Below are 14,681 nucleotides of genomic sequence, written 5' to 3' on the forward strand. Positions count from 1 at the left end.
ATGTTTTTTTTTACAACTTATACAAATAAAACACAAATTATGTAGTTTAATATTTTATTTTTGTGCAAATATGTTTGTATAGCACATATTACGTAAATGTAACATTTGCTATAAATGCAAAGTAAGTTTTACAATGTTAATGTAAGTTACGAATAAAATTAAGACTATGAGATTGCATTTAAATGGAAATCTACATTTAAGCCTTTTTTGAAAAAAGGTATTTCTGTTACGCGACATGGCAATGATTAAAAAGAAAATTCAGCTTAAGCGGAATGGCAAGTTTTCTTTAATTTATAGACCATTGAAATTTTATATTTGGGTTGCCGAGGGACAAGAGTTGTGACCCCACAAACTTGGATTTAGCTTCACAGAAACCCCCGCTTGACATCCAAAAAGTAAAATGGCGTCCTCTGACTTTTTCACGCTAATTATAGTCCGCGACAAATTGCTAGTCCGTTCCGAATATAGAAACGAGGCGCGTCGCAACAGCAAATTGTCGATATTAGCGGGATGAAGATAGCAAAGGCGCCCTGCGCTGCCCGCTCTCGCCCGCGGGGACATGCTGCGTTAGTGTGCCCTTACGTTGCTACGGAGTATATGCTCGTAGTTGTGATCGACCGCATCTCTGACACCTGCGCGCATTAACTTCAGAGCGGACTTGAAGTTTGGCACGGACTATACCATAAATTGTAAATATTTCAATGGATTATTACTAATTTGTAAGAAGTTTTAAACTTATATATAACACAAATGTATCACAGTACAGTACAGCACTTTGGTGTTACACGAATGTAAACATTTTGGAAAACAATAGTATTTTTCTTAAAAACTACTTGTCATTAAGGTACTATAAAATAAATCATAAGTAGGACTTTGGTGCCGTAATAAGTAAAAAATGATAAAACTAAAACATGGTAAATATTTACGTCAATTAAGATTAAAAATTAATAGATTAAGTTTAAAGAATGATTCAAATAAAAGCGCCATAATTAGGTATCTTTATCAGGAACGTTAAAGGGAAAGAGTAGATAGAGCATTTTAAAAATAAATCTAATCTACATACGTGCGAAATTTTCAGAGCACATTTCTAGTATTTCCAAATGAAATAATAAGAAAAGACAACTAAAGTTTTAATTAAAATTATAGACACAATTGAATAAATAATTTCTTATATTATATATATGTATAGTGTTGTAAAATTTGGGTTATAGAGCCTTAGCTTCTATGGAAAAGTGTGACATGTTTTCTATGGCACAAATTATTACAATATTTTTGAAGGTCAAAAATAATAACAGGTGTGTTTGTCGAATAAAAATAGTTATTATTTGCAATGTAATATAACAGTTATTAATGACAGCTATTTTCGACGATAAATACATAGTAATAACGTAAGAAGACCTATGCATTGAGCCTTCGGCTATTTTTCACGTATAAATAGAGTAAACTTGCACCAAAATCGTATAGCTTCGGTAGATTAAATACAACCCATGTTACCCCATTAGTCCGTTCAGTTTTGGTTGCAGTAGCTCTTCAATTAATTCTTGCACCATATTCTCAAGTTCAACCTGTTTTACGTCTTGTTCTCTGCAAGAAATGAGAAAAAGTTTTATTAAATTAAAAGTAGAAAGTGATCCTACCTGTATCTCTTACCACTTATGGACATTTGTAATCAATTGCAGATAGAATTTAATTCCTGTCGGATATTAGCAACAAATTATTGTTACCCCTGAGGACTAAGTTAGAATGATTCGTAAACATTTCTCCCTTACCACATTCAAATCAGAGCACTTAGGCGCTTGACAACTACTATTAAAATGCACAAACGGACGTGGCGGCGGTACCTCTGGAATCGAATTAAAAAGGATTTCAGCTCCTTCAGAATTTTACATGCGTACTATCCTTGCGCATATCAATTTGGCGATGAATAGATATTCTAACACGTTCTTTGCTTAAAAAAAATGGGAATATTATAGATCAAATATACAGGGTGAATTTTTCAAACGGGCCTTCAGGGGCCAAATCCGAAACTATAAGGATTAGCGAAGAATTTGATCCTTATAAGCAACACTATCAGATAGTGGAATAAAATAGAGGGTGTATTTTTTTCAAAATGAACTCGTTCGATTCCCGGCTAGGGAAAAAGATATTTTTAAAAACGAATGATGCAGTTTTAGTTTTTATCAAAATCAGCCTCGTAACTCCTTTCAGCATTTTTCGCTAATCCTTATAGTTTCGGATTTGGCCCTGAAGGCCCGTTTGAAAAATTCACCCTGTATATAAAAATACCTTGGAGATGGTGTCTCTCTAGATTCCTATCTTTGCTTTAAAATAATTTGAGAATATATAGATCAAATAGATATAAAAATACCTTGGAGTGGGTGCTTCACAAACCAGCTCGGTGTAGTATTTAAGTTTGGGTTCTGTACCACTGGTCCGCAGCGTGACGCTCAGACCGTTGGCACAACGGAACGCCACCATCTCACCACTCGTGTAGTCCTGGTCTAGTCCTGTGCCTAGGACATCTGGAATTTATTTAATACATATTTATTATTCCTTTATTCATAAAAACATAAATAGGTAATGCTAGATAAAACAGTTATAATAATTTGTAATTATTATAGAAATCCGAAACCCTCTGTTTGTAATTATAGCCTATGTCACTTACAATTTAGTTGAATTCTTATAAAATCCGTTAAGTCGTTTAAACTGTAGGGCACTGCATTTCAAATGTACTTTAAACTTAATGAGTAGGAGATAATGACTTATTTTCGCCAGGTTGCATTAATTGCGTTTGAAAATCTCTACTTCATTAATTATAGTTAATTCTCACTAGGTGCTGCCTGCTACTTTGTACGTGCAATGAAATATCAAGAAATCCTGTCTACATTATATATGAATCCGTTGTTCAAATTTTATGGTTTCACTTTTAACTTTGGAAGTTTAGCCTTTGCTATATGATTAATCAGTAGAGGACATCCTTTTGCTTTCATATATACAATTTACATACTTCAAAATACTTACTAAGATGACCTTCCCCATTAGTTGTCTCGGGTATTCTGACTCCAGCGTTGAAGTCGTTCATAAAGACTATTTCACATGAACCAACTTTCTTAGGATACTGAAAAACAAGATGTTTATTTAATGATTACCACATCGTGTTAATGGACTTATTATTATTATTCACATGCAAATTAGGTTACAAAATCCACTGAGTATCCACTTAAAACATATACTTTTATAATTATTTATAATAAGTGCTTAAAGGATGCATCACGAAAGCCAAAGCAAGTAATTAAGATAATCATATAAAAAAGATACAAAAAAGGTTTAGCAATCATTAATATTTGTTTTATAATCCGATGCATGAATGTTTGTCCGATATAAGTTCTACAAGATAAACATGTATATGAAACAGTTTGGAAAGGGAAATCTCCGCCAGGCAAGAAGCTGTGCTCAGCTAGTTTCAGTTTTCTCAACATTCTGCATATAAACAAGCAGAATGTTGTTTATTAGCAGAATATTGAGAAAACTTTAATAGCATGATTCAGATTCGTGTGGCGCCATCTCTTGACGACCTGTGAAAGTTCACTATTCTGTCAAACTTAGTCTACAGATGCGACTTTAATCCTATTTGGAATCGATTACAAATAGCAGTAGTTATTTACTATAAGACTACAATATTATTTGGGGTAGATTACAGATGGCTATTTGGCACTGGACATACTGTCAGGTAGAAAGCACTCTTTTTTTCCTTAAAATACATATAAAAAAATAATACATACTTCCAAATACTCACCACACTAGGTCCATGGAAGTTCCTAATCCTGCTGAATATTTTCGAAACAACAGTCGGATCGTTGATGATGTAGTAGCCGTTTTTGGAAACGTGATACCCATACTCTCTGTATAGAGCCTGCAGTTGCTCTTGTAGAGATGATCCTGATGTGTAGAGCGACGATGCTAGAGACGCCACCTGGTAATGAAACAATATAATTGTACTTTAGTAAACTAGACTTTTATGATATTAATATTATTACATTTATATCTGCCTCTCGAAGTTATTTCCATAAGTGCAATATGGGAAAATAGCAAGCTTTATAAATCAATACTTATTATTATGCCAATCTTTATATATATATTTCTTATGTGCGTGTGTATGTCACTGAACTCCTCCTAAAAGACTGGACTGATTTTGATGAAATTTGTTGTGTGTGTTCAAGGGGACTTGAGAATGGTTTAGATTCACAATTTAGTTTGTGGGAAAAGGTTCTTTTAATTAATTTTTAATTAGTAAGTAGTTATAGAATCGGAAACTATGCATTTGATCAAGTGATGATCTTTAGGAAAGTTTTGTCCAAGAGCCCACGAGGGTTTGGGAGTTGGTAAACCCAATTTTCGACAGATGGCACCACTGTCATTCTAATGCAGGTACAAATTTTCCGTTTTATGTATGTCATATTATTTCTTTAAAATACGGGCGAAACCGCGGGAACCACTAGTTATATCAATAAATATTATAAATTAATACAATAGTTTGTCGTATTTTAAAATGATAAAAACATACATGACAAAATGGTTTCTCAATTTAGTAGGCTTCTTAACTTTTGATTCAGGTAAGGTCCATTATCAATAATCAATCTATCCAATTTTTTGCTTACCCAAGATAGACTATTACTTCATGCTAGAAATGTAAAGATTACTCACTCCTAACAAGAAACTGTAACCAGCTTTGAGAATTGAAATAGTTTGTAAAAATGTTTTATCATGTCTCCGTGCAACGTGCAAGTCCCTAAAATATTTTAAATACTTATTTATTTATTATGTAAATTACGCAGTATTAGTTATGTATTTGTAAATTTTTTCTAAAATGTTTTTTATTTGTCAAGAATTTAAAAAACATATAACCAACAGCTAACAAATCAGCTTTTTAGTGATTTCATTCAATTTCAAGGCGGCGAAGTATCTTTATTTATGAAAGAATGCGATAGACCTGTACAGCAGCGGTGACGCCATCCTTATCAGGTACTCTGCTGTTGCACATGTAACCGATAGCCTCTTCGAACGCGAATAGAACCCGCTTGCCTTCCTCCTCTAGTAGAAGGGTTGCGTTTCCTGGAAAATATTCATAAAAATAAGAGCTTGTAATTATGAGGAATTTTATACTTCCTGTCTCCCTGCTGGATACCGGTTTCTTTAAACAACTGAGGGGGGCCTACATACATACGCCCGTTATCGTTTTTTTTTCATCAAAATTATATAATTATATCGGAATATGACATTTATGGCATAAATATATTGTTAATTTTAAACGTTGAGAGGTTTGTTTGTTGACAACTTAAGTTTGATTTCTTAAGATTGATTAATAAAATTACTCGAGAGTACTCTGTGACGTTCATCTAATGGCGATTGGTGGAAGGGTATGGGATATTGGCCAACACGTTTCGGATAGTTTCAAACTACCTACTAGGCTTCAAACAAGATTAAGCCACTCTCATCTAATCAGGACCCATGGCTTTACGTGTCCAAGACGTGTATAAAAGTTAGCCACTAGCGGTCACCCTACTGTCGAGCAAGATCAATGATAAGTGTACAAATGATCTACATTCCATAAGCCTCCGTAGCTTGTATCAACATCAACCCATTACTGTCCCACTGCTGGGCACCTCTCATAATGAGAAGGATTAGGCCATAGTCCACCGCGCTGGCCAAGTGCGTATTGGTAGACTTCACATACCTTTGAGACTTTTTTTTTCATAAATCTCAGGTATGCAGGTTTCCTCACGATGTTTTCCTTCACCGTTTAGCAAATGATAATTAATTTCTAATAGGCACATAACTTTGAAAAATCAGAGGTGCGTGTCTGGGATTTGAACCTCGGACCCCTCGATAGAGAGGCCGAGTTTCTTAACCACATGGCTATCACTGCCTATAGCTTGTGTATCTGCTCAAAATTCCGAGTTAAATTAAGCTACATTTACCACACTCAGTTTTAAAACTCACCCATCCACTTGAACCCAGTGAGGGTCTCCACAAAGTGTCCCTTGCCCTTCACGATGGCAGCCAGCATCTTGGAGCTGACGAAGCTGGCCAGCATGTACACCTCGGGGGGTGTGGGGAACTGCTGGAGTAGCCACCAGCCCAGGAGTGAACCCATCTCGTTGCCAGAAAACACCTTCCAACTACTGGAACTATAAAAGTATACGATATATTTTGTACTTTCTACTTTCTTTTAATGTTGAGAACATTTGAGTAAACATTGTGTTGTTTCCAGTGTACTAAGCCTTTATAAAGGAATTATATGTAAGGAAATATATGTATATTTTTGTGACATTAAAAATATGTCAAACCTGAAATCAAGGAGTCAAGACACGTTTTGCTAAACAAATATAAATAAATAACCTAAATTAATTTCGTGTCTTAACTGCGCATGTGGGCATTTTTCAGCGTAAATTACACCATGACAGCCATTAAATGGCTGACAGAATTGTCAGCCGTTTAAGCCATTTAATGGCTTCCTTCAATTTCAATTACAATATCTATACTTATTTATGGTAATTCTAAATAATTTACTTATAATTTAAATCCACTACAGCAAACCGACAGCGGTGCGACAGTCAGCTACATGGTAGTTGACCAACATCACCCTCACTCCCTATTCCAAGCCAGTTCTTAGCTAAAATCCCAGTCACATACTCACTTCTCATCATACTCAGCCACAGCCAGTCGGTCAGCATCGGGATCGTTGACCAACACCAGCCTGACCCCCTTTCCTTCAGCCAGCTTCTTGCTGAGCTCCAAGCATTCCTTCTCCTCAGGGTTCGGAAAGACCACAGTTGGGAAGTCTGGATCTGGGTTCTGTTGCTCCGGAACGCTTATTGGGGTCTTGAAACAAAATTTTTAATAATCAGTTTTTTTTTGAGTTGAAATACAAGTTATTTTCAAGATTGCACCTAAATTTACATTCTCCTACCTACATATCTATTTCTACTTAATTAAAGTTGTGTTAAGCGCTACTACTGTATTCTAGTTTAAAGATTATGGGAAGAAAAAGAGAGACCATGAATTCCAACTTATTCAGGGATAGGACACATCTGTAGCCTCAAGATACAAAGTACTTTAACTATATCTGGTTTTGATCACAGATGGCTATGGGCAGCAGTTGCCGTAAATCCTCAGATGGACTACATAATATTACTTGAACTTTATGAACAAAATAATACCAGAAAACTAAGAATAAAAAGGTTCTAACAAAAGTTAATTTCGCTCATAATTATTCCTCAATGGGTCAAATACTTTAAAACTCACCTTCAGCCCAGCTGCCTCAAAAGCCCTCACAACACTCTCATAGCCGACTCCATGCATCGCGCTATACACAGTATCAATATTCGCGCGTCTGTTCCGTTCCACTGTATCATCGCTGAGACAGTCGCGTACGTACTCTGTGTATTTCTTCGTTATTTCCACTTGGCAGTCCTTAATGAGCTCGTGTGAACGAATCTCCGCTATGTGCCAATGATCATCTGGAATACTGTAAGGTGAAAAGCTATTAGGTATGGTAAAAATATTTTCTTTCAATTTGGTGATTGGTATGACTGAGAATGCCCTAAAAACGTGTATGCAATTATGTATGTACGTTAGAAGTTATATTTCTCTGGATATTTAATAAAAAAAGTAGATGTATCAATATAAATACGTACAAGAAATGAATCTATTACAAGACAATAAAAGTTACAATTGGTTCCCAGGGATACGACACTACTCGTAACGTATTTTTTTTTGCAAAATTTCCAGCTTGCTTATGTCGGTTTTGTAAAAAATAATCTCATCATTATTCCCAAGTGTCTTAAAAGAAGTATCAATCCATCGGCCTATAAGAAGTGTAGCTGATTAATTAATTATTTGTTTTTTTTTCACTCATTCTCACTTCCCTAAAGTCTTGTTTACGACAGGTACGCAAATAACACTTACTCCAAATAGCTCCAGATCTCATCTAGGATATTATCATCATGTGGCGATATGACCTGCGACCCATTGCTCCAGTACACCTTATACCCATTGTCCTCTTTCGGGTTATGTGACGCGGTGACCATGACCCCAGCAGCAGCACCATAGTGTATGGTCGCGAAGGATACCAGTGGTGTGGGGCAAACCTCGGAGAACAGGTGTACTGGTATTGATGCCGAGATGAATACCTTGGCTGTTAGTTCTGCGAACCTGGGAATAGACAATAATATTTAAAATGATGAAAGTAATAAAGGAGTATGCAGTCCACCTGATGGTGCGGTTACTGACATCAGAACATGTGAACAGGGCTCCCATCAGGAGCCAATTGTTTTATATAATGTAGGAGTAGCAGACGAGCATTCCACCACAATGTTAATGGCTACTGCTGCCACGGACATCGGTCGTCAACCCCAGATAAGATTAAACTCTTACCTGAGGTCGGCCACAGATGCGCCATGTGTAAAAAGTATATCTCCCTTACCACACCCTTCAAACCAGAACACAGCAGCGCTTAACACTGCTGTTATTATATATACTGTTATTATATATACAAAATAGGTGTGGCTGTTTTGCCGACGGATTAGCACCACAGAGGGTTCTCCAATCTTACTTTATCATTAGAACCTCATTCTTCAGCGAGTTATGCAAGTAATTCTTCCAAGTATTTGACCACAGGGCTCAAAGGGCGTGAAGGTTTGAAGCGTAAGGGCACTTTTTACCTTATGCTTTAGAGCACAGAAGTATGCAATGCTATTATTCAAGTAAACAGTAAATAGCCTTCGCAGTCAATACCCATAAAATAGTTTACATTGGCTTCTGTATACGAGTACCTACTGAATGGTTCACGATTTATTAATCAGTTAGAAGAATGACGTCATACTTGAGAAATATATGATAATTTTTATATGACATTTCTGTCAATGCATTTGATTTTATATGCAAATCATCTTTGGTTTTAAACGAGTATGCACTAAGTTTGAAGTGGTTACTGCCGCCCATGGATATCTACTATCAACATCAAATGTAACCGAACGTTCTGAGCTATTTGATATTGATTACACTGCTTCTTAAGAGCAGACATAAAGCATGGGCATACTACGCCAACCTGGTTCAATGGAGTTCTTATGTAATATAACGTTTTCTAATATCTTTTCTTAGATCGAACAGACATACAAAAATACTTTACTTTTGCTATTGATAACAAGTGATTAATTTAAAAAATTAAAAACCCGACTGCACCAAAAAGGCTGAAGTAGAATTTCCAAAAGTAGTGAAGTAGGCATTTCATTATTTTTATCCAGAAAGCCAAATACAAAGTTTCATAGTAGGTGTCTGCTTCAAAAACTAAAGATGTTCAAACAATATTATCCTATTTTATCCTCGTATTGTTCATTTACGCTATATAAAGAACCTATGTGTAAAATTCCAGCACGCTTAAGTTCAGCGGTTTCCCTTTGCGTTGATCTCGGGCACAGCAACTCTCTCATTTAGTCAGACAGTCATCTCGATGTGTATATACGAGTATATATGTACTAGCTGACCCGGCAAACGTTGTGTTGCCATATAAACAAAATAATGTTAAGGGTGAACAACCCTTATCACTTAGGTGTAAAAAAAAAGATAGTGGCCGATTCTCAGACCTACTGAATATGTATATAAAATTTGCTGAAAATCGGTGAAGCCGTTTCGGAGGAGTACGGTAACTAACACGATAATTTTATATTTAAGATATATTATATAATGTATATGTGCTCTCCTCTTAATTTCCTTTATTTTGACACCCTACTCGATAGGTCTGGTTAACTTTTTTTTAAAACGTGTTACTATTTTGCGAAAAAACTCACCATTTACGGTCTATAAAATATATAACTTCAGTAAATCAAAGTTTCGGTCATTATTTTACCTCGTTAGAGGTAGCATTTCATTATTTTTATCCAAAAAGCCTGATACAACATGTCATAGTTTTTGCTTCAAAATTGACGATTGTTCAAATGAACTTTTAACCCTTATTTTACCCTCTACGGGGTTGATTTTTCGGAGGGGGATAAATAAGTGCGTCCTTGTTCCTATCCAGAAAGCCAAATACAAATTTTTATAGTAGTTGCTTCAAAATTAAATAATTTCAAAAAAACTGTTTTCCCCTATTCTACCCTCTTAAGGGTAGAATTTCCAAAAGGCCTTTCTTAGTACTTTTTTAAGCTATAAAGAGAACCTGTGTGCAAAATTTCAGAACTGTAAGGTCCTTGGTTTAGGCTGTACGTTGATTTCTGAAAAATGAAAAAGTCATTTAGTTAGTCAGTCAGTCAGTCACCTTACTGTTTTATATATATACAAATATGTTTTTATAATCTCCGTTTAATTTCCTTTCATTTGATACCCTACTCGATACGTTCGGTTAACTTTTTTTTTTAAATGTCTTACTATTTCGCGCCAAAAATCCGCCATTTTGATTTTTTTTTACTAACACCTATCTAAGGACACTCGGGTCGTTGAGACAAATATAATGACACTTTAACTGTTGAAATTCATCCAGCCGTTTGTTAGATCGGATCAAATAAAGAAAGACAAACATACAAGATACGCGCGAAAAACATAACCCTTCCTTGGCAGTCGGGTAAAAAAGAAGGTTTTTAATGTGTTCCTCTATTTTGTTTTTGTTACAGATTTGATATGCTTATAAATTATCTCAAAAACATCACATTCAAAAATGGAATTAATCAAAATTTTTATTTCGACACGTTCATTTTCGATAGCATTCCTTATTGGGACAAGTTGTCTTATTATGTATGTAGATTGTAGTTTTTAGCGCAGTATTCGAGACATTCACTTTATTAAAGGTCTTGATTTATTGTATTTGGACAAAAAACAGACCCCGGAACTGTCTACTTAGTACAAAAGGTGAAGTTATTATGGTTCGACTTCGAAGAAATCATCACTATATCTTTTAGCTGTGTTCTGGTTTGAACAGCGAAGTACAATAGATACATTTACAGGAGGCATTTCAACTTATTAGTCAGGCATCAGGCAGGAATGTCTAATTCTATCTGGGGTTGATAACAGTTGTCCATGGGCGCCAGTAGCCACTTATCATCAGGTGGAGTGCATGCTCGTCTGCTACTCCTATATTATATTTTAAAAGGTCTGTGATAGATCTTAGGAAAGACTTCAGTTTGGGGAAGCAGCAGTGACCATTCATGATGGCATCATAGTGTAGATAACTCGACATGTATAAACTTAATAATAATTTATCCGTTCATATACATACCTTTTACTGTTATAACGGCCATCAAAACCCACGACGATGCCGTTGTGAAGTTGGTCCTGATTGGCCACCTTTTGTACATAGGCACATAAACCCTGCAAATAAAAAGTGAATAATGAGTGAAGCGTTTCTTCTGTCTATGGAGAAATTGATTTGGTTTAGAAATAGAAAACGTCGATTCCGCCGTAAACGTAAAAAAATAAGCCAGAAAATGCCTCTAAGCACGTCCCTTTATATGTCAAGCCGATTTATATTAAAATTTCCTGACATGGTTACAAAGTGTACACCCAGAGGCAATCCTAAGAGATAAGAGATATCCAAATGGCTTTTCGGGTATAATATATAATAATATATAATAATATATAAAATCAATTTTGAAAATGTTATAAACTTTAGTTCATCGAAGCACAGAAGGTCCTACCACGTTGAAAATGGGTTAGGTAACTTACGAGTTTTAGTTCATACCTGCGCTGTTTGTAGTACCACCACATCGTTCATGCACATGTATCCGGCGCCCATGCGCCCGCGCAGGCCGGCCGTGCCGAACTTCTGCCGTTTTAGCATCGTCGACCTCAACTTGTCCCATCGCGAGTTAGATATGTCGTCGATCACCTCTTGACGGGTTAATGGGTTCTGTTGAAAGCAAATTAGATAAACGTATAAATTAAAAAAAGCGTGTAAATAAGTGTAAGTGGAACTCGCACATGGAGGGTTCCATACCACAAAAAATTTGATTGTTTTTATTTTTAGTATTTGTAATCATAGCAGTCATTGAAGTACAAGCATCGCGAAAATTTTAACTGCCTACCTATTATGGTTTAATAGATAACGCGAAAAATGTCAAAAAATAGCGGTTTCTTGTATGGTGACCCCCATTAATTTTCAATCTTTATTATTTTTTTGTATTTGTTGTAGCGGTCACCTAATGCATGCACATTTAGAGTATACCCATCTAATAGTAACCAACTCCGTTTAGAAGAGGAGTTTTATGTAAAGCCAATCATACATACATGTCCAGTGAGAACTGATGATTAAGACGATAATAGCACTGTCATGCTGGAATGTGTATGGAAGGTGTGCTGGTTGTAAAGGTGTGGATGGCAGATGACTTTCATATGAGACAACCATATTCATCCTCAATGGCAATGATTCTGTAATCAGCCTCAGGAAGATCCTCTTTATATATGTTGTTGGCAACAGATATCCATGGGTGGCAGTGACCTCTTATTATCAGATGGACTACAGGTCAATTTGCTACTTTAACCTTTAAAAAAAAATGTTTGCAACAAAATATTGTGATAGGTTTATTCATAAACTGATATGCATAAGTACAATAAATAATAACACACACAGATAACTTCTATGCTTCATTATAAACTTATATAACAAGTGTGTAGTTAAGTGACATTATTAGGTACATTTTATCTTCTACACATATGATTATGATAAACTTTAATCTACTTGTGTATTCATAAAATTATTTTGTGTTATCGTCAACCCATTGTTGTTCCACTGTTGAAAATGTGTCTCTTAGAATGTAAATGAGACTAGTCACCAGATTGGCCAAGTGTCGATTTGTAAACTTCACACAACAACTTATTTTTAAGCCAACAATACTATTTCTTTTTTTCCAAAAGATTGAATTGGACACTGCTGCCCATGGATATGTGTTACTTGCTCCATATAGGACATACTTTTACCTGAGGCCAATCATATACGCATTGCCACTCATGAGGACTAAGATTCACATCATGTGTAATTATGCCAACATCCACACCTCACCAACGAAAGACAAATACTGGTTCACACTAGAAATAGGTGTGTTGATGATTGGCATAGTCTGCACCAAACTGTTAGTCCCCTCTGAAGTTGTTGCGAGCAGATGGATTCATACAATTTGCTGTGGCAACTGCGATTCTTTGGTATATTCAGAGCGGACTAGCAATTTTACGCAGACTATAACTCCCTAAATGAATCATACCAATTCTAAATAATATATCTACTGGTACATGATAATATGTTATACATAATATGTGTATAATTGTTCCATTCTTTCCATCAAGGTTAACAACTTTATTTAGTTTCTTTAAAGAAACCATTCCTTTACTGAATTCAATAATCGACATATTATCACGAAACAACCTTTACAGCTGTGAAAACATTGTATACTAAGAAATAGAAAATTTTACTTTCATAGTTATCATTTAATGTGGGCATATGTAACATAAATATATAAAAACCAGGTTGATAAACTAAACAATTTTATATTTGCACAGTCAGGAATCAAATCCAAAATCTTTTCCATTATAAGCACTAACACTATAGTATAGTAATAGTATAGTATACCATTAGGCCAAATTGTTGACTACAGCTTTATTTAAGAAGTATGCAGACTGTTGTGGAATTGCACGCTTTTTTTGTAACTTACTTTATAAATTGATATTGAAATTGCCTTTTTTACATTAAATAATAATATTCTGACTTGAAGTGTATTAAACATTTGATTATAGATTTTTCTTTCATATTTCACTAACATGCTATTGTGATGTCATGCTCAGGTCTTAAGTTATTGCGCATGGACTTTAACATAATAAAAGCGTAAAGACATGCATGTATTGAAATTCATGTTGCCTTTTTAAATTCTAAAAATAGATGTGACTGAACATTACAAGTTCTTAAATTAATTTATGACTGAAAATTATTAAGCAACTTATTCCTGGGTATCAATTACGATCTTCTATTATTAATACGTACTTGAAATGACTGGAACTGAACTCAATTAAACCGAATCAGTGCGGCTGAATACTTAATTCGCCTTTTTAGTATATAAAACTGAAAGTACGAAGTTATGGAATATTTTTCAAATAAAAAACACTTACTTTATCATGTTTCAACCAGCTTTCCACAGCCGAATCTAATTTCGAGTCTCCGCTATTGCACTTACTCATATTTTTCGGCGTTTTTACTGTATTATGAAAAAAAACTTCACACAATCTCTTAAGCAAGTCAACTATGTATAAGGATTACTCTGTCCGCTCGTAGACTGAATTCTGCGATGATACAATATGAGCTAATTTGCACAATTATTTCAATATGTTGACCCGGCTACGGTGACAAGAATCAGCCGGTAATGTAAAGATATGAATACAAATTGTTCTCTTTGTAATGCAAAGTCCTAGACTATAAGTTGTCGTACTTAAAGCAAAACATCGCTTCAATAGAATATTTAAGGTATATATTTCTATAATATAAGCTGACAAAGTTGAGTTGTCTTATTGACGTATAGAATCAATGACAAAACAGATTGACAATGACATAAGGTTAGTCAAAATAGAGTTTGACAATTGGACGGAAATGCGTTCAGTATCGCGTTGTACTTTTTTCAATTTAATTTAATTTAATAAACTTAAATTAA

At 35.1% G+C, this 14,681-nt stretch overlaps 1 protein-coding gene across 1 annotated transcript; it reads right to left on the bottom strand.

Moving 5' to 3' along the window:
* Nucleotides 1-37: 37 nt before the first annotated feature.
* Nucleotides 38-14,460, bottom strand: Pgm2a (phosphoglucomutase 2). Its single transcript, XM_073082619.1, has 12 exons — nucleotides 14,146-14,460; nucleotides 11,732-11,899; nucleotides 11,270-11,361; nucleotides 7,969-8,214; nucleotides 7,306-7,528; nucleotides 6,698-6,882; nucleotides 6,001-6,188; nucleotides 4,991-5,112; nucleotides 3,797-3,973; nucleotides 3,022-3,118; nucleotides 2,369-2,522; nucleotides 38-1,584 (listed from the first exon to the last, which is right to left on the bottom strand). Exons 1-12 carry the CDS (start codon nucleotides 14,212-14,214, stop codon nucleotides 1,491-1,493), a joined length of 1,815 nt encoding a protein of 604 aa, XP_072938720.1. The 5' UTR covers nucleotides 14,215-14,460; the 3' UTR covers nucleotides 38-1,490.
* Between the last annotated feature and the right edge of the window lie 221 nt (nucleotides 14,461-14,681).

Source organism: Epargyreus clarus, unplaced genomic scaffold (genome assembly GCF_041222505.1).
Source record: "Epargyreus clarus isolate Ecla_fem2 unplaced genomic scaffold, WU_Ecla_fem_2.2 ptg000018l, whole genome shotgun sequence".
In the NCBI taxonomy this organism is placed as follows: domain Eukaryota; kingdom Metazoa; phylum Arthropoda; class Insecta; order Lepidoptera; family Hesperiidae; genus Epargyreus; species Epargyreus clarus.